This window comes from Hyla sarda, chromosome 8 (genome assembly GCF_029499605.1).
Source record: "Hyla sarda isolate aHylSar1 chromosome 8, aHylSar1.hap1, whole genome shotgun sequence".
Lineage (NCBI taxonomy): Eukaryota > Metazoa > Chordata > Amphibia > Anura > Hylidae > Hyla > Hyla sarda.
Window position 1 is genome coordinate 79,634,598 of NC_079196.1, and position 25,935 is coordinate 79,660,532.

At 41.4% G+C, this 25,935-nt stretch overlaps 1 protein-coding gene and 1 long non-coding RNA gene across 11 annotated transcripts in view; one reads left to right on the top strand and one right to left on the bottom strand.

Moving 5' to 3' along the window:
• Positions 1-25,935, top strand: part of AGAP1 (ArfGAP with GTPase domain, ankyrin repeat and PH domain 1) — a 476,005-nt gene that overhangs the window by 342,476 nt on the left and 107,594 nt on the right. For all 10 annotated transcript variants that reach the window (XM_056536385.1, XM_056536386.1, XM_056536384.1 and 7 more), the window contains one exon: positions 655-747. In XM_056536385.1, coding sequence (XP_056392360.1) covers positions 655-747 — 93 coding nt within the window. The remainder of the gene's footprint in view (positions 1-654; positions 748-25,935) is intronic.
• LOC130285134 (uncharacterized) overlaps positions 1-25,935 on the bottom strand; it is an 89,092-nt gene that overhangs the window by 45,955 nt on the left and 17,202 nt on the right. The window lies entirely within an intron of this gene.

The window sequence follows — 25,935 nt, forward strand, 5'->3', positions numbered from 1 at the left end:
TAAACACCAACGAATCCTGACAGATGCCATTGACTTTAATAGGATCCGTTTATTAGGATTTGAGCGGACAGAAAAATCACTGCTTGTGGTATTTTTTCTCCACTTATTTTCTGCTTTTTGAATGGATTCTGCGAACGGAGCCCCAATGCAGATGTGAACTTAGCCATACATGTACAAGTCTATTGCCCATTTCATTCCAAAGTTGCAAAAAATTGGCGTATATCTATGCATGTCTCTGGCCTAATGTGTCTTATTGAAGATGTTCAGATTAAATTTACACGAGACCTCTCTCAGCGGGTTGTATTTTCTAAAACTGCATTACATGCAAAATGTCGAAATAATCATATACAGTCATGCACTTCATCCCTCACCTGGTAGGTGTCACATTTTTTAATATAACGGGGTAATGAGTCTTGAAGAGAATCTGCTGTGTTCCTGAAGGGTTAATGAATAGTTTGCTGACTGAGTAACAGAGGCACAGGAAGGCAACTATTTTCTGCAGAAGCTTGCAATCTAACCTTGCTGTTCTTATTTCTGTGTCCACGGCAGATTAAATGAAGCAGACTGCTCTGACGGGGGGCGGGAGGCGCGCCGGGAGAGCGGACGCTCTGTGTTTGTGGAGGTTTTAACGGGATGTGAACTTTTGCTTTTCAGTCTCGAAAAGGGAGCGACCCAGACAAAGATAAGAAAGGTCTAGAGAGCAGAGCAGACAGCATCGGCAGCGGGCGAGCAATACCAATTAAACAGGTAAGCTTCCTCCCTGCCTCCGCCTCCCTCCGCCAGGCTCCAGTGTGTAATTAGAGGAGCCCACGCTCGGGGTCTCGTCTCCGAGCCCCCCGCTCTCTGCACCGCGTTTGATGCCCCCCTCCCTGAATGTGAAAGAGTTGCTCACTTGACATCAATTAGGCACGAATCCTGCGCACATTAAAATGGGATCATTAGGATAAAGAGGTGGTGTGAGAGGGGGAGGGGATCTGCCATGTGACAACAGGCCCTAATGAAGTGAGCTGTTCAGGGGGAGGCAGCCAGGCCCAGGCAGCTTCAAAGTGACGCCTTTGTGCAGAATGCTTTGATTGGGCCTCTCTGCGCCTGTCTGCTGGGGGATTGGGAGCCCCCCTCTGATAACCACGCACGGGCTTGATTTGGCTGGTAATCTTAGCCCCCCTCTGACGGCCGATGGGCAATTAGCCACACTGAACGTGTCAGCTGCAAGACCCTGTTTGTAATTTGCTAATGAAGTACTTGTACCTTTTGATTAGGTTCAGTTTCATTTAGGCCTCCATTACCCGAGCGAGCGTTTACAGCCCTAATGAACGGGCTTAATTAATCCTTTCTGGTGACGCGAAGGGAAAAGGGGGGAGACAAGGTAGAGTCAGCAGGAGCAGAGGCTCGGAAACGTTAGCCCAGGAGAGGCCGTTAGTAGCCTAACAAGGAGGAAACGCTTTGGTGTGGATCGAGAGATCTAGCGCTGGAGATTCGTAACGAGGCAGAAAGCAGATATACAACTTGTGATTCCTGTCTGAGCAGACATCAGGGAGTCTTTAAGAGCTCGACAGGAGTTTGGGTTTCTGTTGTATAGGTTTATGCTGCCGTATAGATGAGTACCCATTATGACAGCATGTAACTTTCCAAAGGTTTTTCAAGCTAATAAATTGATCATAAGGCATCGTTCTCGGCAGCGAGTCTAGTGAACTAATTTATCAATGTGGTTTCTGAGGCAGAAGTAAGACCCACAAGGTGTCTTTGATTATTTTGGGCAGTTGACACATTGCAGCCCATTCTCTAATGATACAAATGGTAGAAAACAGAAGATTGCACTCACCCATCGGAGGTAAAACGATATCTTTATTCGATGCTTGTTAAAACATGTGGAGGTAGGGGTAGAGAGATGCGGTCAGCGTTAGCTGACTGACCGGCCGAGGCCACATCTCTCTACCCCTACCTATCTTTTAACAAGCATCGAATAAAGATATAGTTTTACCTCCGATGGGTGAGTGCAATCTTCTGTTTTCTACTATTTGTTGCATACAATATCTCTGGACTTATGATTAGCACCCCCAGGAGTGTTTCTTATCTCTGCGCCTCTCCACTCCACACAGCAGTTCATTAACCCCTGCTTACCTGCATTGGTGCCGGCCCTGTCTTTCTCAGCCATAGCATTTTCTAATGATACCTGCAACCATCCCACATTACAGGCTAATTGCTGGAATAGCGTGTTTGTGTAGACGCCTCTAGTAGATCACAAGGGGACAATTGTACAAAGGAGAGTAGCCAAATCCTTAGATATTTTAGGGGAAACAATTGGATAATCCTCTTTATAATTTATATGATTAAATCGATAAATTAACAAAAAGTCTGAGACTGTTCATAGCATTCCATTTATCTATATGTATTCTGGAGTTTGAAATGTAATCGGAACCTGATACAATTTATGTATGTATTGTAACCCGCTTTGATTTGTCTGTGTGTCTTTGATTTTTTTTTTATAGTAAAATACACAGTGTTCTCTACGGTCCTCACTTCTCTCTCGTATTGACTTCTCTCACTTCTCTTGGCTGCAGAGAGCTGTACATAGAGAACGCCTGATTGCAGTGGGAGGCAGAGGCTCCTCTGGTGCCATTTGCATAAATCTTGTTAAGTCAGAGGCAGTTAATGAGGTACAAATGAGGCAAGGAAGGTGACATGCAGATCCATGCTGGCAGATGGGAGGTGGCTCTCGAGGTATCAGCTGCCGGGGTGTCTGCTCCCCCCTCACCTCTGGATTGGCCCTCTAACGTTTAACCATCCGGTGGTCTGGAGAACAGAGCTTGCAATTCATATATTTCTAAAACAATACATAGTGTGTGCCCCTATTTTTACTGCATTGCAGGTCTTGGAGCACACTGTCTGGGGATGCAATGCTTTTTTTGGGATACATTTATAGTGTATATATATATGTTTTTTAATTATTATTATTAAGACAGACATTAGTGATTTTCTATGATGCACTAGTAGTTTCCTCAAGGGGTTCTGCTTTGTAAAATGGTAGCAAATCACTTCTAAGTATCAGTAGATTTTAACTTATTAATAACTTAAGCGATAAGGTTTAATAAACCTCTGAAATGCCTAATAAAAAATAAAGGTGGCATCCAAATGTATTCAGCCAAATGTTTCCGCTTTCCTTCCTGACAGCTTCAGTTTGAACCATTGACACAGGACTTTACACCGATCTCCGCTCCCCGCCCGCTGTCACCGGAGATAGATCAGATCTCTGGACAGAAGTTTGTACGTCTTTTTCCAGTGCCTCGCGCCAGAGCCTCTGGGACAAATCTTTATTAAATGGGGCCCATAAACAGTTTCCCATTAGGAGCGGAATTGTATCACTTTGCCGCATATAATTTGGTCACCCAGCGTTGGTTGAGTCACAGAGACTCATTACGAGTCCTTGTGGATGGGACTGAAAGCTGCTAACGATTGTACCAGTATAATTAAATCTTTCCAAGCACTCGGCAGCAGTGTCAACGAACTGTGAAGAAAATAATGTTATATAGCCAATCAAAAAGAGATACTTGTAAACTCATTTGAAGCGTCAGTGTGTGTTAGAGCCCTCTCTCTGGATGATGCTTATTGCTTGAGAAATTAAAGATACAGTTTTGTGCTAAGAGGCAATCCGGAAATTACATCCTGAATTAGTTGTTAATTGATTTGGTAATTCCCTGGGGTCTGCACACTCTCTCTCACTTCATTTTTTCCCTTTTTGTTGCTTTTCGTTAAGTGTCTGTTCTCCCAGCTCCACAATCATGTTTACCAATTAGATGTAATGATAGGAACAATGTGGGTATGTGAGCTGGATGCAATGTGTGTATGTGTGTGCGTGCCCGAGTTAATGTGGAGTGTGTGTGTGCTCGACTAAGCTGTAATGCCCCGCATATATTGTTCTGCCTACAATACAGGCAGTATGTTTGTTGGGAAGTCTATATAAGAGATATTTACAGGATTTTAATGTATGCAATTTATTGTGACATTGCAGTGATATATGTTAGTAGCTATAAAAACATCACCAACGTTGGACTTTTTATTTATTTATTTATTTAATTTTTTTTTATATTGAATTGTGTTGGGATGGGTTCAGATTCTGCATGTGATTAACACTCATCAGCTTTATTTTTCATGAACCCCTTAACGACATCTGATGTAAATGTATGTCATGATGTGGTGGGACTTTCCCGCATCAGGACATACATTTACATCATGAACATGACCGCGAGCACCGGTCTGGTGCTCGCGTCATGCACGGCAGGTCCCGGTTGCTATAAGCAGCCAGGGACCCACCGATAATGGCGGACATCAGCGATCGCGCTGATGTCCACCATTGGCCCCTCAGATGCCATGATCAATACAGATCACGGCATCTGCAGCAGTGCGGTCTAAAAAATGGATGATCGGATCGCCCGTGCCGCTGCTGCGGGGATCTGATCATCCATAATGGCGGATGGAGGTCCCCTCACCTGCCTCGGCCTATCTCCAGGGGTCTTCTGCTCTGGTCTGAGATCGAGCAGACCAGAGCAGAAGATAGCCAATAAAACTGATCAGTGCTATGCCCTATGCATAGCACTGAACAGTATTAGCAATCAAATGATTGCTATAAATAGTCTCCTATGGGGACATAAAAAGTGTAAAGAAAAGTAAAAAAAAATGTAATAAAAATTTTTTAAAAATTACAAAATCCCCATCCCCAGTAAAAATGTAAATTGTTCCTTTTTCCCATTTTACCCCCAAAAAGCGTAAAAAAAAAAAAAAAAGATTAACAGACATATTTGGTATAGCCGTGTGCTTAAATGTCCGAACTATTAAAATATAGTGTTAATTATCCCATACAGTTAATGGCGTAAACGTAAAAACAAAAAAAATACAAAATTGCTGCTTTTATTGTTACATTTTATTCCCCAAAAATTAATGAATAATAATTAATGAATAATAATGAATAAAAGCAAAATATAAACTACACAATGATAAAAACTACAGATCACGGCACAATGAATGAGCCCTCATACCGCCCCATATACATGATAAATGATAAAGTTATAGGTGGGCAAAATAGGACTATTTCAAGATTTTTTTTTTTAAGCGGTACAATTATAAAAAGGCATATATCATGGGTGTCATTTAATCGTATTAACCCACAGAATAAAGAAAACATGTCATTTTTACCGTAAATCTTACAGCGTGAAAAAAAATACTTCCAAAATTTGCTAAATTGCAGTTTTATTTTCAATTTCCCCACATAAATAATATTTTTTTGGTTGCGCCATACATTTTAAGGTAAAAAGAGTGATGTCATTACAAAGGAAAACTGGTCGTGCAAAAAAATTGCCCTAATATGGGTCTGTGGATGAAAATATAAGAGAGTTAGGATTTTTAGAAGACGAGGAGGAAAAAACAAAAATGCTAAAATAAAATTGACCTGGTCCTTAAGGTCAAAAGGTGCTTGGTCCTTAAGGGGTTAAAGGGGTACTCCTCCCCTACACATCTTATCCCCTATGGAAAGGATAGGAGATAAGATGTCTGATCGCGGGGGTCCTGCAGCTGGGACCCCCACGATCTCTGTGCAGCACCCGGCATTCGTTTAGAATGCTGAGTGCGCACGGCGTTACACCACGCCCCCTCAATGCAAGTCTATGGGAGGGGGAATAGTTCCCATAGACTTGCAACAGATCGGGTACAGAAATGTTTGATAATCCAATCCCTAAATGTGAATGAATCTTAACATTCAGAGTAATTGAACCATCACAGAAGTTTCTGTAGCAACATATACCATATGTAAATGTTGTAAAGGACACAGCAGATATCTGTTAGTAGGGACTGTGGCATTCCATCCTTGGCCCTATGGCATGCGGTCATTATCGGCCAAACAGACTAGTGATCACATGACATGGTCCTCTATCTGCTGTCAAATAGGGCATGTGCGGCCGACAAATGACAGTGATCATTTGTGCGGCCCTGTCTGCTAGATACTGAGCTGCCTGATAGGCTTAGTAATCGAGCATCGATCTAGGAGATGGGTACTCGTATTGGGCAGAGGTCAGGCTGTGTTATACAACCTTTAGTTTCCACAGATTAGGATCACAGCATATTATGGCACCACCCGGTGTTCATAGTCTACAGCATAATGCATGTCCACCCAATGAGTGCTGAAGGACACACATGTCCAGTCACTTTCCCCACAGCCATGTCTCTTTGTAGACATCCTCTGCTGGGAATAAACTTCCCGGTGAAAATGGACAGCCCTGAACGACTAACCCTCCCCACCGGACGGTCCCTGCAGTATAGATGTCCCGGACCAGCTTACCCTTCCTTCCCACCGAGGGGAGGTGAGTAGAAAACTAAAGGGGGGTCTGGATGATGACGAAGGCCGCAGTGGTCTTCAACCTGCGGACCTCCAGAGGATTCAAAACTACAACTCCCAGCCTGCCCGGACAGCCGATGGCTGTCCGGGCATGCTGGGAATTGTAGTTTTGCAATATCTGGAGGTCCGCAGGTTGAAGACCACTGAGAAGGGATTGACAGGCGGAGAGTTCACTCAAGGGGGGCGTGCTGAAAAACTCAGCTTATACTCGAGTATATATATATATATATATATATATATATATATATATATATATATATAGTACTATTGGTTTCTGTGCAGTGAACAGAGAATCTCTATGCAGGGAGCTGAATGGAGAGAGACTCAGTAGCTCCAGCACTCAGCTCATAAGGACCTTCATGTTGCTACATACTTTACACACCAGGTGGCGCTGTACTGTGTTAGTAAATTCCATAACTTTCTCTTGATTTTTAAATGGAAAACATAGCTTATTTTATGATCTCTGCAATAATACAGTGATATGATATTTAATAGTGGAATAGCCTTTTTAAAATTTGTCAACTTTTTCCTGTAAGACCGAATTTACATTTACGGTAAGTCAACACTGATGCCAGATCCGCTGCATGCTGGAGAACAACGGCGCCTGGCAGACCCCACTGACTATAATGGGACCTATTGGGTTTCTGGCATGATGTCCAATACACCACCAGACAAAATATCCCTGCAGGCAGTGCTTATTTGTCCAGACTTTTTGCCAGAATCTGCAATGGAGACTCCCGGTGGAATGTCTGGCACATTGTGAAAATGACACCCAGCACTTCACGTTCATTAGTGTCTTAGTACGAATTTATTTCAAAACTAATTATTTAATTCATAGGCAAAAGTATAAGCAAAAGTACCTCATATAACTTAAAAAACATTAAACTGTTTTTAAATATTTTGTTAAAGAGAAGACTAGAATGTAAAATACCAACATAGTACTTTACATCCATCACTACTTTAGTAGTTACATTTTGCAATAAAAAAGTAACACTTTATCCTAGCAAATGCCTAGACTCTATACAGAGGCTAAAATAATAACTTCAACCTCCATGAGGAGATATACATCAGGGTTTGGTCCATTAAAGGGGTACTCCGGTGAAAACCTATTATTATTATTTTTTTTAAATCAACTGGTGCCAGAAAGATAAACAGATTTGTAAATTACTTCTATTAAAAAAAATCTTAATCCTTTCTGTACTTATTAGCTGCTGAATACTAAAGAGGAAATTCTTTTCTTTTTGAAACACAGAGCTGTCTGCTGACATCACGAGCACAGTGCTCTCTGCTGACATCTCTTGTCCATTTTAGGAACTGTCCAGAACAGCATATGTTTGCTATGGGGATTTCCTTTTACGCTGAACAATTCCTAAAATGGACAGAGATGTCAGCAGAGAGCACTGTGCTCATGATGTCAGCAGACAGCTCTGTGTTTCAAAAAGAAAAGAATTTCCACTGTAGTATTCAGCAGCTAATAAGTACAGGAAGGATTAAGATTTTTTAATAGAAGTAATTTACAAATCTGTTTAACTTTCAGGCACCAGTTGATTTAAAAAAAAAAAAAAAAAAGTTTTTCACCGGAGTATCCCTTTAAATTCCACACGGTAAAATAAAAATAAAAAAAATTTGCGTGGTATTCAGTTTTTTAACATTGGTGTCTAGAAGGTTGCTGCCAAGTGTCCTCCCTTATGTATGTTGGATGTGTATTTCAAGAAACTCTCCCTATGTATAGCTTTAATAGGCTCGGCGAGTTGGAGTTTAAAATGAGCCTTACAAACACTAAAAATAGATCATTAAACAATAAGCGCAGAGTTTGCCGAATTTATACACGCTACCAATGTCTATGCCTCCACAAATCTGTGGAAATTTTCTGATTTGAAAATCTTTTTTTTTTCTTCGCACTTTTTACCCTTATTGTACAACCACGACCTGCATTTTCCTTTTTTTTTTTTTCTTTCAGTTTTTTTTGTATTTTTACTTCTTTTAACAAAACCGAGATGGTTTGCAAAGAAATGTAACAAGCAAAATAGGCAACTGTAACAAAGTACAGAAACATATACATGAGTGAGTTTGGTAGGTATGAACAATCTTTAAACAGATTCTTCAATTTGCTTTCCTATGTTAGGCTGCGTTCACACGGCCGTCTAGACCCGTCCCGTTCTTCTGCCGTCAAAGATGAAAAAACAGACTTAAAAAAACCCGACAATAACGGATGGAAACGGAAGTTATCCGTTTTTTATCCGTTTTTGTTCAGTTAATAAACCCCCCCAAATTTTTTTTTTGTTCTGAGCATGCTCAAAAGTAAAAAAAAAGATCAAAAAACGGATGCAAGTGGCTGACATTAAAGGCTCATCCGTTTTCCATAGACTTCAATGTTAAATTTACTGTATCCGTTTTTTCTTCCTTTTTTTGGACGGAAGAAAAAATACTGCATGTGCCGTTTTTTCTGCTGTAAAAAAAAAACTGAAATGAGTGCAGACGGGTGCAAACGGGTGTAAAAGGATTGTAAAAAAAAATCCCATTCACATGAATGGGATTTTTTTTTAACCGTTTTGAATCCGTTTAAAGCCTGCAAGAAAGGAAACAAAACGGGGATAAAACAACGGGGACAGACAGCCGTGTGAACGAGCCCTTAGAGATTTTTTTTTTCTTTTTTAGATTTTTTTTAGTAGTTATACAAAGTTTATACACTACTTGCAAAAAAAACAGGTTCTTGTGATGATGATGAGACAAAGATAAATCATGTCAGAACTTTTTCTACATTTAATATGGCCTAAGACGTGAACAATTTATTTGCAAAACAGACTGAAATCTTTTATTGGGAAAGAAAAAAAAAATCTAAAACCTGGTTGTATAAGTGTGCACAGCCTTAAAAGGGTACATTTTTTTAATCAACTGGTGCCAGAAAGTTAAACAGATTTGTAAATTACTTCTATTTAAAAATCGTAATCCTTCCAGTACTTATCAGCTGCTGTATGCTCCACAGGAAGTTATTTTCTTTTTTCATTTCCTTTCTATCTGACCACAGTCCTCTCTGCTGACATTTTAGGAACTGTCCAGAGTAGGAGAAAATCCCCATAGCAGACCTCTCCTGCTCTGGACAGTTCCTGACATAGACAGAGGTGTCAGCAGAGAGCACTGTGGTCAGACAGAAAGGAAATTAAAAAAGAAAAGAACTTCCTAGAAGGATTAAGATTTTTTAATAGAAGTAATTTACAAATATGTTTAACTTTCTGGCATCAGTTCATTTAAAAGAAAGAAAAATGTTTTCCAGTGGAGTACCCCTTTAAAATCAAAAGATGCTTCAACAATGTAGAAGTGTATTACAGCAATCAGTCCTTTTTGGGTAGGAGTCTATTAGCGTGGCACATCTTGATGTGACAATATTTGCCCACTCTTCCTTGCAAATGTGCTTCAAATCTGTCAGATTGTAAGGACATCTCTCTTCAGATCACCCCACAGATGTTTTATTGGATTAAGGTCTGGGCTCTGGCTGGGCCATTCTAAAATATTAATCATCTTCTGGTGGAGCCATGCTTTTTTGGATTTAGATGTGTGCTTTGGGTTATTGTCATTCTGGAAGGTCAACTTTCTCTTCATCTTTAGCTTTCTAATGGTTTTGTGCCAATATTGCCTGTTATTTGGGACTGCCCTTCACCTTCACTAAGGTTCCAGCTGAAGAAGAACCCCTAAAGCATGATGCTACAACCACCAAACTACACTATGGGTATGGTGTTCTTTGGGCGTTGTGCACTGTTGATTTTGTCCAAAACATACCTTTTGAAATAATGACCGGCCAAAAAGTTCAACCTTGGTTTTATCTGACCATAACACATATGACACAGATGCAACTAAGCAGTTATCAGGAAAATCCTACTAGAACAGCTGAACTTCATTTGTCATTATTAAGAGTGACTTTACATAATGGTAGGTGGGGTTAATTCGGAACACACTCACATCACACTTATGAAACCAGGTTGTTGTGATTCCCTCCCCCTTTGTGTATTCTTCTATGAGCAAGACACACAGGGCTACCCGCGGCAGCCCTGCGTGTGCAGTGAGGTTTGGAGGCGGGCCCAGCACGCTAACGTGACTTCTCCAAATGTCACTGCACACAAAGGGCTGCCACTGGGTTATCCCTTTGTGTCGGCTCATAGGAGAAAACGCAGCGTATTTCAAGCTACACAATACGCTGCGTATACGCTATGTGCGACCCAACCCTTAAGGGGTATTCCAGGTATTTTTTTTTTATTTGACTATGCTACAGGGGCTGTTAAGTTAGTGTAGTTCATAATATAGTGTGTGTACCTGTGTGTGACGGTTTTCTCACAATTCTTCTGTGATTTTCAGCCCAATATTTATTTTTAACAGCATACAAAATGACTGTTGTCTCCAATTTTTCCCAGGTTGCAATCTGCAACTAATGCAACAGCTGCAGGCTTTGAATGGATGCATCTCATTTATGTTTCAATGGGTGGGATGGCTGATGTGTGGGAGGGAGGAAAATGGAATTGTGGGATTTGTAGGCAAAAAAGAAAAGTCAAACAGGAAATACCAGCTCGCAAAAAGCTAGCCACAGTGTTATGGTAATCTCACAACATAGCCATTTATCCCAAGACAAGTGCAGATCCTTCCTAAGCATGTCCATTACTGTCTGCCACGTACGTACTAAAATCACCTTATGGTGGAGAACGCCTTAAGGGTCTATTCACACGTACAGTATTTTGTGCAGGATTTCAAGCTGTGTTCAGTCATTCAGTTTACATTGAAATCTGCAGCAGAAAATCCTGCGCATCAAATCTGCGCAGAATACTGTATGTGTGAATAGACCCTAAGATAGGAAAAATTCTAACAAAGTTCTGACATTTATATGTCCACTGTAAATGTTCTGGGGTAAAATCAATAAAAAATTTTTACTCACCCCTGCGTACAATTATTTAAGATTCCCATAAACATTAGTGGAAAGTTTGTCAAACCGACCAATTTTAGGGACTCCCAACAACTTTTTTATGGGTGTGGTGGTATCTTGACTTTTCCTCAGCAGATGTGGGGGGATATAAAGGATTGGTCATGTTGAATTTTAACATGACTAATCTTTTTGTTCCCATCACAGATTTTTTTTGCTGCCTGGCACCTTATTCCACCGATTCCCCTTTTTCTACTGACAGCTGATGTATGCTTGGCCAAGTATGAGTTGGGAACAACAGCTGTTGTCTATATTAGCGTTCGCCTGACAGCTGTTGAAGGTATATGGGCTTCTTTAGGGCAGCTTTCTACAAGGACAGATTCGCTTTTCTAATAGCACACAAAATAATTGTGCTGTTTGGCTAGTAGAAGTGATCAAAGAATATAATTGGAACCTGTAGTTTCAACCGGTACCAGTTTTGCATGGTATTGATTTTTTCATCACATTTTTTTCTAGCATGTGACCAAAAATCTACAATTTTGACTTTACGCCGTTAACCGTAGATCAAGAATGTAATTATTTAATTTTATTTTATTTTTTAAACAGGAAAAGGAGGGTTAATTAGAAAAAAAATTTTGGGAGCGGAAGGCCTACTACTGATCTGGCACTGGCCTGAGGGCAGATCCGCAGTGTGCACTATAACTGTTCTGAGAAAAATTCAGCTTTTGATGGCAGCCAAACAGTTGTACCACTTTTAGGGTACTCCGGTGGAAAACAATTTTTTTAAATCAACTGGTGCCAGAACGGCAGAGGAATTATTATTCTTTTTTTTCCCCTTTCTGTCTGACCACAGTGCTCTCTGCTGACACCTCTGTCCATGTCAGGAACTGTCCAGAGCAGAATAGGTTTGCTATGGGGATTTGTTCCAGCTCTGGACAGTTCCTAAAATGGACAGAGGTGTCAGCAGAGGTGTTCTGACAGAAAAGAAATTCAAAAAGAAAAGCACTTCCTCTGTAGCATACAGCAGATGGTAAGTACTGGAAGGATTAAGATTTTTAAATAGAAGTAATTTACAAATCTGTTTAACTTTCTGGCGCCAGTTGATTTTTATATATAAGCAGCCCCAAACAAGTTCCAAAGAAATGCAAGCTGTGCTGCAGGCTCAGCGATCATCAGTGTCAGCGAAAACTATCCGACGACATTTAATTTAAATAAAATGCTATGGCAGGAGCCCCAGGAGGACCCCACTGCTGACACAGAGACATAAAAAAGCAAGACTACATTTTGCCAAAATGAACTTGAGTAAGCCAAGAAAACGTCTTGTGGACAGATAAGACCAAGCTTTTTGGTAAAGCACATCATTCTACTGTTTACCAAAAATGGAACGAGGCCTACAAAGAAAAGAACACAGTACCTAGTGTGAAATATGGTGGAGGTTCAATGATGTTTTGGGATTGTTTTGCTGCCCAGGGCACTGGGTGCCTTGAATGTGTGCAAGGCATCATGAAATCTGAGTATTACCAACGGATTTTGGGTTGCACTGTACAGCCCAGTGTCAGAAAGCTGGGTTTGCGTCCGAGATCTTGGGTCTTCCAGCAGGACAATGACCCCAAACAGATGTCAAAAGGCCCCCAGAAATGGATGGCAACAAAGTGCTGGAGATTTCTGAAGTGGCCAGCAATGAGTCCAGATCTAAATCCTATTGAACACCTGTGGAGAGATCTTAAAATTGATGTTGGGAAAAAGGCGACTTCCAATAAGAGACCTGGAGCAGTTTGCAAAGGAAGAGTGGTCCAACATTCCGGCTGAGAGGTGTAAGAAGCTTATTGATGGTTATAGGAAGTGACTGATTTCAGTTATTTTTTCCAAAGGGTGTACAACCAAATATTAAGTTAAGGGTGCCAATAATCTTGTCCAGACCCTTTTTGGAGTTTGGTGTAACATTATGTCCAATTAGCTTTTTTTCCTCCCTTTTTTGGTTTAATTGCAATGAACACAAAGGGATTAAACATGTGTATAGCAAAACATGTTACTGCAATCCTTTTCTGTGAGAAATACTTCACTTTCTTGAAAAATTTCAGAGGTGCCAACATTTACAGCCATGACTGTATATATATATATATATATATATATATATATATATATATATATGTGTATATATGTATAATATAAAAATTCCACCAAAGTTCCCCTTTTCCCCTGATTTTCTGGTCAGGTGTTGTAGAGGAGATGTAGTTTTGGCCTTGTCTTTGAGAGAACAACCCCCCTCTAGGATTCACTGTATCATGTAAAATATACTGTAATGGTGTAAATATGAATTGAAGAAGTTTATAATTATTGGTCGTTGTTACAATACCATAAACGTATCCTGTTTATACAGCATTTGTGATTTTGGCGAAGAGTGCTACAGTATACTCATTGTAAGTACAGAGAGCAGGTACTACTGTAAATGTACACATTGCAGACCGGTCTTCTCCATATTTATTCTAGCGCTGCTGACAGGTGCCTCGTGTTTAATACGTTCATTTAGATTTATAAGCATTGTTTACAGAACCTGTGTGGCTGCTGAAGCTCTAACAACATCTGTTCCCTGGTACTAATTAAGTGCTAATTACGAACGAGCTTTGTGTGTTTGTCATTGTTACGGGCTGGATCTGTTTTTTTGTGTGGAATGGGAATAAATTGATATGTTGGGCAAAGGCCTTGTGAGGACCATGTAAAGTTAGTGTGCAGCCTCACTGACTGATGTGAATTAGTCTGGCTACAGTGTCCAACTTTATATATATATATATATATATATATATATATATGTATTTATACATGTTTGTGCATGTATATATATATATATATATATATATATATATATATATATACATACATATGTAATATTTTTATATTTTCAAATACATTTTTAAGATACATCTTAATGCATTACATCTGGTACCATCTTCATGGGGAGGCTTTTATTCTTACCTTGTAACATGTCAGGTTATACTTGTTTCTTTACTGTGTTTTGACTAATTACATTTGCACTAATTATCTTGTCCTGTGGGATTCAACCTGTGTTCCTCCGATCCATCAAAGTGCTAAATATCCTGAATCTGTTTGTTTAGCTATATTAAGCCCTAATGGCCACTGTAGACAAAGTATTTGTTGTTCAAAACCTCTTTTGGCCTATATCTGAAATGCTTGATTTCTCCATTACCATATTTATTTGGCTTGCTGAACGTGCATGTTAACTCTGCTGAAGCAAATTTGGGAGTTTGGGGGAATTAAAGGGTACTCCACTCCCCAGCGTTCGGAACATTTAGTTACGAACACCGGGAGCGGGCTTCGTTGCCACGCCCCACCCCCTCAATGCAAGTCTATGGGAGGGGGCGTAACGGCCGTCACGAGGGGGTTTGGCGACCCCCGAAGCCCACTTCCGACATATGGAACTAATGTTCCGAATGCTGGGCAGTGGAGTACCCCTTTAAAGAGAATATATGTATATACATTTTCTGCCCCTAAACCACCACCAATGTCTCATACTGGCGGGTAATGAGTTTGTAATTATGTTTCTATTACTTTTCTTTGTTTCTGGCTTACATAATAAAAGAGGTTTCAACATGGCACATGCCACAAGCTGAATACTGCTGAGAGTCATGTAAGTGATGCCACGCTCCTGAAGAGTCATGGAAGTAGTTCCACCCTCCTAACGAATCATTATGTTGCCACCCTCCTAGCTGGTCCCTAAAGGCAGCCTCTCTGGCTTGAATGATGTCCATTTGGCTGAGAGCAATACCACCATCATGATTGTTCAGTAGTAAGATACAGACAGTATGTGCTTTGTTTATATAATGCAGCAACAAAGAATATAAATATTTGACATTCCATGACATTTTATAAACCTGTTTCCCTCCTGCATAGGAGATTGATGGTGGAAATTGTCCTGATTGGTGTCTTATCTCCATTATATAGGGCACTTCTGTTACAAAGCTTGAGGCTAATAATACAGGATCCACTATTAATATTTGGTGATATTAACAACTCCCTTCCTCCCCCTCCCTTCAGAGTGACTTCTGGACAGGTCATAGAGCATGCACGCAATCTTCTTCTATAGAAGACACTGTGCCATCTCTGGACACCAGTTTCCTATGGCCCACATGCCTGCTGTAAAGCAGTAGCATAAACAAGATGGCTGCCACATAACCATGTTCAAGAAGTAGAATATAAAAAAAAATCTAAGGATAAAGAGTTAGATGTTGGTGTAAGCCTCATGCACACGCAGCTATATCACAGCTCCAAAAGTTTTGAGTTATACAGATATCTGTAGGGCCATACTGTATATATGGAATCTGACAGAATAAATTGTGTTATATCATGTGATGTATTAAGAATATTTTTTCCTTTACAAACTTCTCTTTAAAGGAAGAATATGGTGTCATTCACAGCTCCATGCTTACATCTGAGCCTTAAATACAATGTTTCATGGTCTTGGATACACCTATGCTGCATCTTCTTTATCCAGCTCTGTAGGGCATTAGTTATATTTCCACAGAAATAGAAGAATTTGTATTTATCAGCTAGTCTTCTTGTAAGGCTGCGCTTACACTGACCTCAAGGCTTCTGCTAGATCTGTTTCATTGAAACAAAGACATCTAATTGACTGTATCCATTTATAAAAAAAAAAAAAGAAAGCTAATCTTGTGTATCTCAAATAACACTTTACAACTTAAACAGTCCTTCTCCTGCACTCATATTTCCGTAATGAAAGCAACTTTTTCCAGAAATAGTCATAATAGGTCCTTGTTCTCCTCTGTGTTGGAAGTCCTATTAGAAAACACTGTCTCAAATTCCTGCAAAAAAAATCCCCAGCAATATGCCAGACATGGTGATGAAAACCAAACTGACCCTATTGTAGTCGATAGAGTCCGTCAGACACTTTATGTACATGACCCAGCATCAGCGTCATTTTTACTCTCCTACTTCTGGTTAGGTGATAATTCTGGAGAATAACACCTAACCCCGTAAACCTGTAATTTAAGGGTATGTTCACACGAACAGGATCTGCTTCTGATTTTGCTTCTCATTGACTTCAGATGGTCAAAAAATCAGCTGCAGAAAACATGCAACAGATCCTGTACGTGTGAATATACCCTAAGGGTACGCTCACACATACAGGATCCTGCGCAGATTTGATGCGCAGGATTTGTAACTTTCGATTAGAAGCTGTGCTCACGTCATTTAGTTTACATTGAAATTTGCAGCAGAAAATCCTGTCATCAAATCCTGCGCATCAAGTCTGCATACGTGTGAACGTACCCTAAGGGTACGTTCACACGGGCGGATTTTCAGTGTATTTTATGCTGTGGATCCACGGGTGAAGGGCCCCTCTATGCTGGCTTTACATGTGCCTGCTCGTAGCGGCAATACGCCGCTACCAGCAGACACAGTGCAGCGATGTGCGCGGCACACTGCGGCCGCTTTTCCTGCTCTGAGCTAGGCAGAGAGCTCCCGCGATGTGCGAGTATACTGCGACTTGCACATCGCAGTGTGCCTGCTGGTAGCGGCGTATTGCCGCTATGAGCAGGCACATGTAAAGCCAGCATAGAGGGGGCCTTCACCAGCAGATCTGCAGCAAAATCCACTGTGAAAATATGCTCGTGTGAACGTACCCTAAGGGTAGATTCTCGCGTAGCTCATCTGCAGCGTATTTCATGCTTCGGATGCACCAATTCCAGTCACTACAGAAAATTCCCTGCTGTAGTTGGTTAGACCTGTGTGTCTGCTTGTAGCAGCGGATTTTCAGCTGCATATCTGCTACTAGCAGACACACAGGGCTACTCAGCTGCAGCAGGGAGCTCGCTCTAGTGACTGGCGTCAGCAAATCCGCAGCGTGAAATACGCTGCAGATGTGCTATGTGTGACCCTACTTTAAATGAGTGTTTCTTCTTTTAAAACTCATCCCTGCGAACCTGGAGCCAACGGATTGCACAGAATCCCATGGTTGTTGACAAATACATTTCTGAAATAACAGCGGGACACAAATAGGTCAATGTGAACAGATCCTGAATCCAAATGACACTCCTGTACGGACCTATAATATACAGTCGGATGTTGACTAGTCAACACCAATAGTTTGGAAATATATTTGTCTATGCAGATGGGAAATGAATTATTAGTGGCAGACAAATTGATTTGAAATTAATCCCTTTGCTGCCTGCAGGCACCAAATACTTTGTGATCTGGGTTTATCGCATTAGTTTTCCACAAAATTGCCCCTTGAGCTCTTGACAAGTGATTACTACAACTGCGTCCCGGCCCTTTGCATGTCGCAGGAAGTGCCGTGGTATTATTACCGAGGGTGATTACAGAGTTTTATTATTAATATTATTCATAAACAAGGTTGTATTCGCAGTATTTAGTCTGCTTTATTACACAGGATCAGGACTTCTGCGGAGATTAACCCCATAAGCCCTGGCTTCTCCATTCTTGCAACTTGGCTACCAGTAATTACTGGCATGTCTCTCTATGCCCCGAAGGTAACTGTGCCCGCCACACAGCTTCTCCATAGATCATCCTAATGTCCTGGTGAGAATGGCACACGGACTGCGTCTGAATTATTCAGAGATTTAGAAGATAGGTACAGGCCCATTGTACAAAGCAGGAAAAAAAACATCTTGGGGCTCATGTATAGAGTGTGTGGATTGTGTATTATTTCATTTAGATTATAAAACGTTATGTAGTTTTGCTTTACATAAGTTCTGTCTGTGATATATTTGTGTTTTTAAGACTGCTGGCCTATGTAGGATGCAATACATCAAATACACACAAGTATTTGGAATATGATAGTAAAAAGCTTTTGTATATTTGTTCACATGTGACATTTTCCTTGCATAGTACATTATAAATAATGCATCTTAGATATGACAGATGTGTTTTTTTTCCGAAATACATCCATGTACATGAACCCCTTTTTGTATTGTGTTTAAGGCCTTGTGCACACTGCCATATCACGAGTATGAGATGCATTGCCTAGAGCAGTGTTTCCCAAGCAGGATTCCTTCAGCTGTTGCAAAACTACAACTCCCAGCATGCCCGGACAGCCTTCGGCTGTCCGAGCATGCAGGGAGTTGTGGTTTTGCAACAGCTGGAGACACCCAGGTTGCAAACTACTGACATAGAGTTTGCTATGAGCCCATATTGTTTCACTGTGCTCTCCATGAAAGCACAACACAGTAACAGCCAAAGGCTCTCTGGGCATGCTGGGAGTTGTAGTTTTACAACTGTGGAGGCATCTTGGTTGGAAACATTGCTCTAGAGCTTGCTATGAGCCCATATTGTATCACTGTGCAGCCCCAAGGAACCACAACGACACAGTATCAAGAAACAACTGACAAGAGAACAGGGATCATCATACTATTTTTTATATTTTTTTTTCCTTTTATTTTTTTATATTCATATTTTTGGCAGCTAATGGTGAATAAAATTAATACTTACAACATTTAGCATGGAATAATGCCCACATAAAAGCTAAATTTTTGCAAAAATAAAAGTGTCAACCAAGGCTGTCCGGACATGCTGGAAGTTGTAGTTTTGCAACAGCTGGTGACAACCTTGTTTGGAGATGCCTACCTATAGCTTTCTATGAGCCCATATTGTGTGCTTAATGGAAACACAACAACACAGTAACAGCCAAAGGCTGTCCCGGCATGCTGGGAGTTGCAGTTTTGGGACTGCTGGAGCACCCTGGTTCAGAAACACCTACCTAGAGCTTGCTTTAAAGGGGTACTCCGCCCCTAGACATCTTATCCCCTATCTAAAGGATAAGGGATAAGATGTCTGATCCCCGCGATCTCTCCTGCAGCACCCCCGTTCATGAGCTGCACGGAGCAAAGATCGCTCCGTGGCTGATGACGGGTGATACAGCCACGGAGCGATCACATCGTGATGTCACACCCCGCCCCCTCAATGCAAGCCTATGGGAGGGGGCTTGATGTCACGATATCAGCCACGGTCCGATCTTCGCTCCGTGCAGCTCATGAACAGGGGTGCTGCTGGAGAGATCTCAGGGGTCCCCAGCGGCGGAACCACCGCGATCAGACATCTTATCCCCTATCCTTTGGATAGGGGATAAGAAGTCTAGGGGCAGAGTTCCCCTTTAAGCCCATAATGTGTCACTGTGCACCCAATGGAACCACAACAACGCAGTAAGAAGAAACGACTAACAAGAGAACAGGACTCGTTATACTATTTATTTACTTTCTATTTATTTTTATATCAATATTTTTGGCAGCCAAAGGTAAATAAAATGAATACTCACAACATTTAGCACGGAATGAGGCCCACACAAAAGATCTCCTTTTGCGAACAAAAAAGATGGGCAACCATTTTATTGTCACCCTGAGAATTAAATTAAAAACACTGCCGCAGGATGACATAGCTAGGTTGGAGGTTCAGAGCTCAGGGGCGTAAATGTAATCATGCAAATAGGGCCGAGTACCTCACCTGTAGAGACCATTCCTCCCAGTAATGACTGATTACCAGTAATAATGGCTATTATCATGTCAAGTACAGACCCACAGTGGCTGAAGGAGTGAGTGGAAGAGCTGCGCAAATCTGTCTCTGCAAAACCTACAGTGAATAAATCACTTTGATTCCTACTTCTAAGGCCAGCACTTCACATCTTTTTTTTGCTACTGTATATTGCTGATTGCGGTGTCATAGCTTGTATTTCAGCACTCGAAAGGTTGAACTGCCAACAAGCCTATTTCCCTAGCAAGATTTGCAGGGCAGATCTATATTTTGCTAGGGTTAATTTTCGCATTTTGAGGGGAGTTTTAAAGGGGGTAACCGGTCTCCCGCAGAGCTGCAGGTGTCCGAGCTCCTCCCCCTCCTCTTGCCTGCCGACTGGTGTAGGCGCTTTCTTCCTCCCTGCGTTATTTACACTGTAATTCATTTGTTTTAGTCTGCAATTGGCAGCTGACAGGCTGTAATTTCACGGCTTGTAATAAAAAGGTGTCTCATAATCTGCTTCATTTAGCAGCGGAGCCTCTAATGAAATTAACTGCAGCCCTAATTATTCCCGTGAATACTAACGACCCGCCGTCACGACTCCCTGCGAGAAGGACACTGGAATTCCGCCTTCCGCATCGCATTGAAGAAAGAGAAGTCACATATTGAGGACAGGTTACTTCACTACTGCCCATTGTCTAATGCATCCTCTATAGCAGGATTACTTTTAACATCTAGGACTATAAATAAAAACATTTTTTTTTTTTTGCAATTTTTCGAAACTTGAATCAGACATTTGGGACAGTACTGAGCCCCAATGTCTGTCATCTCTGCCATGTTCCTGGTAATATAAGGACTCTGAGCCCTCTGCTGTAGGGAAACAGAAACTTATCAGCAAGTCAAGCTTTATCTCTTAATGAATAGAGAGTGCTGAAGTAAGCGTTAGGTAATTGAGTTTATAATTAATTACCCAGAACCCTCATCAGATAACACGCTTGTAGAGAAGACATTTTTTTATCGCAGTCTCTGTCTTTCTGTGTCCCCCGGGCCTGCCCTTCTCTGTCCTTGTCCTGGCTGCTGCATGCACTTATCTCCGGCCATGTCTGGCCAGTGGCCCTCCCTGTGTCCCCAAGGTGATGATGGATGAGCTGAAGGAGTGAACTGCTGGGTGATGCTCTGATCCAGTGCCGCGATAGTTCCCTCTAGCACTGTCCCCCTGTGTCACTCATGTAGCTGCCTGATGGTTTCCTGACATCTCCCAACAATGGCCCGGGAAGTTTAGAGTCCATCAGCCGTACACCTCCTAGAATCAGTATACCCCCCATCACAAAGGCCACCCATGGTTCCATCTCCTGCTTCATTCCCACCAACAATACAGCTGCAAATGAGCATCATTCAGAGCATGTCTGCTCGGGGTCTTATCACTCACAGACTGAGGAGAGGATCCTGCGCTTTGATTGATCCCTCTGTGATTAGGGGGAAGTTTATCTCTGAACACTTTGCTCCCTCCCTTCTTTCCATCCACACATTCTTTTGCACTTTGCTCCGTTCTATAATCTTCTCGCTACAATTTGTTTTCTCCATTATCTCTAGTGCCCCCTTTTTTGTCCTCCTTTTATTTCCGTGTATCTTTGCCTCATCCGCTCCTGACAGTACCTTGTCAACCATCTCTGTCTGTGCTCAATCTCTCTTCTCTTCATTCACTCGTACAGGCAAGAGGTCCAGTCTGTTCATGGCCGGTCTTGTACATCTGGGGATTGGATGCACTATGCTACCTGTCCACGAGTTCAATCTTTAAGCTACTGTCTTCTTTCTTATCTGTCGTATGTGATCTGTACAGTAGTGTCTACAAGAGGATTGTTGATGGGGAGATACGTTTCCATCCAGAGATGGCAATAAAACCCTGCGTGTTGCTTGTCTGCTAATTGAATTGGCCCTAAATCTTAAAGTGGCAGTAGACCTGATGTTATTTAGGGTGATCCATTCAGAAAACCATGCTTAAACAATAATGTTCCTATTGGACCAAAGAAATAGATTCAGTCATGTGCTTATAAATTATTCTTGGTTACTAGTAGTTAATGCCATAGTCGATTAACCAAAAAACTTGTTAAAATTATTCCAACCACAACAAAATAGTGTTGCATTTACTGTGGTGTCAATTGCATATTATATATAGGTTAAAGGGGTATTCCAGGCAAAAACTTTTTTATATATATCAACTGGCTCGGGAAAGTTAAACAGATTTGTAAATTACTTCTATTAAAAAATCTTAATCCTTCCAATAGTTATTAGCTTCTGAAGTTTTCTGTCTAACTGCTCAATGATGATGTCACGTCCCGGGAGCTTTGCATGATGGGAGAATATCCCCATAGGAACTGCACAGCTCCCGGGACGTGAGTCATCAGAGAGCAGTTAGACAGAAAAAAACAACTCAACTTCAGAAGCTAATAACTATTGCAAGGATTTAGATTTTTTATTCAAAGTAACTTACAAATCTGTTTAACTTTCCGGAGACAGTTGATATATAAAAAAAAAAGTTTTGGCCTGGAATACCCCTTTAAGTCAACCACTTCATTCTTGTTATGGAATTTCTGTTCTGTAATCCGCACTGAAATTCTGTGACAAAGAACAGTGTAATGGTAAGTGCATGGGTTTTCAACCAACCTGCAGATTTTAGGTATGGTGCAGATTTTCTGATCTTCCGCATGCTCGGTCACCAGGTTTCATGTGGACTTCTCCACAGAAATGAGTTAGAAAACCACAGCCACAGAAGAGAAAACAAAGTGACCACAAAATTCAATTTATAAGATATAAGAACTGCATCAAAATCATCTGCAGGTCAGCAAGCGGGACTAAAAAAACTTAACCTGTAACAATTTAGTAATCCACGTGTGGATTATTCATGCAGAATTTCTTTGAAATGTAGTTTATTGGACAATACATTTGATTATGTTGATGTTTTTAATCATATTAGGCTAGTAAAGGAATAGACTGACAGCCTGGACGTATGGTAGCTGTGGAAACACCCCCCATGTTGGTGGTCTGAGATTATGCAAGTCCGACAAGGGCTTTTAACTAGGTAGAGAGTGTCCCTTATCCAGTGTCACAAAGATTGGTGTTCTCCCTGTGCGTACTGCCCTCAGAGATACAATATGTCTGTCAGTGTGCAATGTGACGTTCCAGGCCTGCAGGGAGAGGAGAGGGCGGGGGAGGGCTGAGGAAGGTAGCAGGGCAGAGTATCATTATCAGACGTAATTGATAAATAATATCCCTCATAAATACTGCCAGTCCTTCAATTAGTTTTCTGTAAAGTTCGGGATGGGGAAGTGATGGCCTGTCAAAGTGACAATGGATGACAAAAATTAATAAATTGCCTTCTAAATAGTGCGGACACTTAAGAAAAATTGGGCAGCCAATTTAGCCCAGCGGGAGGTGGGGGGCCGGGGGCTTCTTCTCGTTTTTATTTTGTGCTCTTGTCGGGCCTCTAATGTTGTCTGGGCTTTATTAATGATAACGGAGCCTCCGCTGCCGCTTATGTTGCTACGGGCAACTTTGTTCATTAAAATTAAAGCCGGCGTTTAATCCCATTAGCTGCTCTCTGGGTAGCTCCTGTCGCTGATAGTATACCGGGGGGAGCGTATGTGGGTCTCTGCCCTGCGGACGGTAGGGTCGGCAGAAATGGTGATGTACTTTATTCTTTCCTTTTCTCATTGTAGCAAAACAAACATGCACACACACATATATATATATATATTTACACACATTTTGTTATAATGCATACTATTCTCGAGTGTATGCAGTTTTCAATACAGTTCTGACCCTGAATGTGTTAACTAGCCTTTATTTCTTTTACCCACAAATTATAATTAGTATGGCGAATTGAGGAGTAGGCACTCGCACCGATCCCCTGATATTACAGCACAGTCTGTAAATAAATGGTAGCATACGCTATGAAGGAGAAGCACTGAAGTTAAGGACGCTTGTTAGAGGAACGTGGGAGTCTTGTGTTTATTTGTTCGTGTTAATTGCTGCCCAACAGTTATTGGTGCAGAAATAAGTGCACGGAATGTGCAAGGCCACAGAATATGAAACAAATTGGCTTTGGCACTAGCTGTTGAATATGAAATCCAGGTTAGATTAGAAAAGACATGAAAAATCACAGGATGCTCTCCAAACCGTCTGTATGGCACTTCAAGAGGGCGCGCGGAGCCCCTCCAGTTAGTTATAAATGCGCCTGTCCTTGTTTTCCATTTGTATTTGCTAATAACAATGTGAGATAATGTGCGCTCCGTGGAGATGCAAAGAGAGATGAATGACAGTATCAAACTCATTGTGTCAGAGGGAGAGGGGGGGTTGAGGGATGCCAAGGATGCAGCCACCTCTGGGGTGGAGATGCTTTTGCTAAGAAAACCCAGTGGGTCAGAGATGCACCGCACAATATCACACAGTACATTATTTACCTCTAAAAAAGAAATTTGGGGCATATCTCAGCCCATGATTGGAGTCAGTAGGAATAGGCTACCTATTATCCTGGTAAAATTCAGATGCCTTGGCACTTAAGTAGTTAACAAGCGCGAGAGTGGCTCCTGTTATAGATTGCATGCCGCAGCCTCCCGAGCTGCGTGGTATCAATCTGAACTCCAGTATAATGTTCATGTTCTAGGCGCCGGAGCTGTCATGTGTAAGGAGCTGTGAAGATGTATATTTTGAAGAGCGAAAAAAGAGCAGACCCTGCTTTTTTATCCTGACACCCTTTAATTGTTGACTAAAATCTAATAACTGTTGTGCTAAATGAGCCATTAAATGTCCTTCTCGTAAAACATTGTGTATCAAATGATTTTAATGTTAGAAGCATAATGTCACTTTCATCTTCATGACAAGAGGCAGATAGCTGGGAACGAGGAGACAGAGAATTAATGATGAGGGAAGCAGGAGCAGGGCTGCTCTCCTGCACAGAAGCACAACAGGGACACCAGGCTGCACGCAGGACCTTGGACAAAGCACTCTGCCATGCTGCCCGGCACCTGGGGTTCACAAATAACACCCCCCCATAGGCATAGATCTCATCAGGAATTAATACTTTGTACATATATAGACAAATGATGTAGAGGTTACTAGATTATTTTTTATATGATTTTGTTTTCTTCTATGCAATGGTCCTTTCCTAGATAACTAAATCTGGCAACAGTAGATATAGAACATTGTAGATATACCGTATGTGGATTGTTTGCCACCTTAGTCCTTTCCTATATGACGGTTAAGCCAGTTGCATTATAAATGGAAGAGTTGGGTATGTTGTGCCCACTTCCTTTGGTGGGTGCCAGTGCCAACAAATTTTTCACAGGGTTCGAATGCGTCAATGTTGTCAAAGTTTTGGGTGATACTTAATAGTGCCTAAAGTCATTTTGTTTTGATGTTTTCTTCAATTATGGTTTGAGTTTGGCATCAGATCCAAGCAGATGATTTGTAGAGGGTAGCATGCAGTACAGTTGTAATGCAGGGGCTCGCTGCAGCAGGCCTGTGGGTCTCAAGCTGGGAGAAAATGGTTCTATTAATTGTTGGCCTTGGGAGAGATAAGGAGGGGACAGCAGGAGGGGCAGGTGATGGAGCATCAAAGTAATGGACCCCAGGTTGGAATGATTGTAGATACGGGTGGGTGGTAATGAACTTCCCAAGGTTCTGGTTTTACCTTCGGCTGGGGCTTTAATAGTTTTTTTGTTATACCCTATGTCAGATATAGGTGGACTCTATGATGGGGTCTTTCTTACCTTTTATGGACTAGGTTTGATTTGATATAGTAACAAAATATAGATGCTTAGCACCAGTGTTGCACTTAGATCTTATAACTCATTCTAAATAAATCTGATTATACACGGGAAGATTCCTGCTTAGAAACAAGCATGCAACCACTTACATGCATTGTATGTACGTAGGATATTGTCTCCTAGAATAGCAGAAATGGTCCGGGGCCTTACCCTACCCTTCATCTCCCTCCTTTATTATCCCCAATTCATAAACTTGTTTCCTTCTCTGAAGACAATTATTTTCTATTCTGTCCTGATGATTTATCACTTTTGCCCAAACTGCACCCGTATATACTGTGATCCCTCAACTTACAATTGCCTCAACATACAATAGTTTCAACATA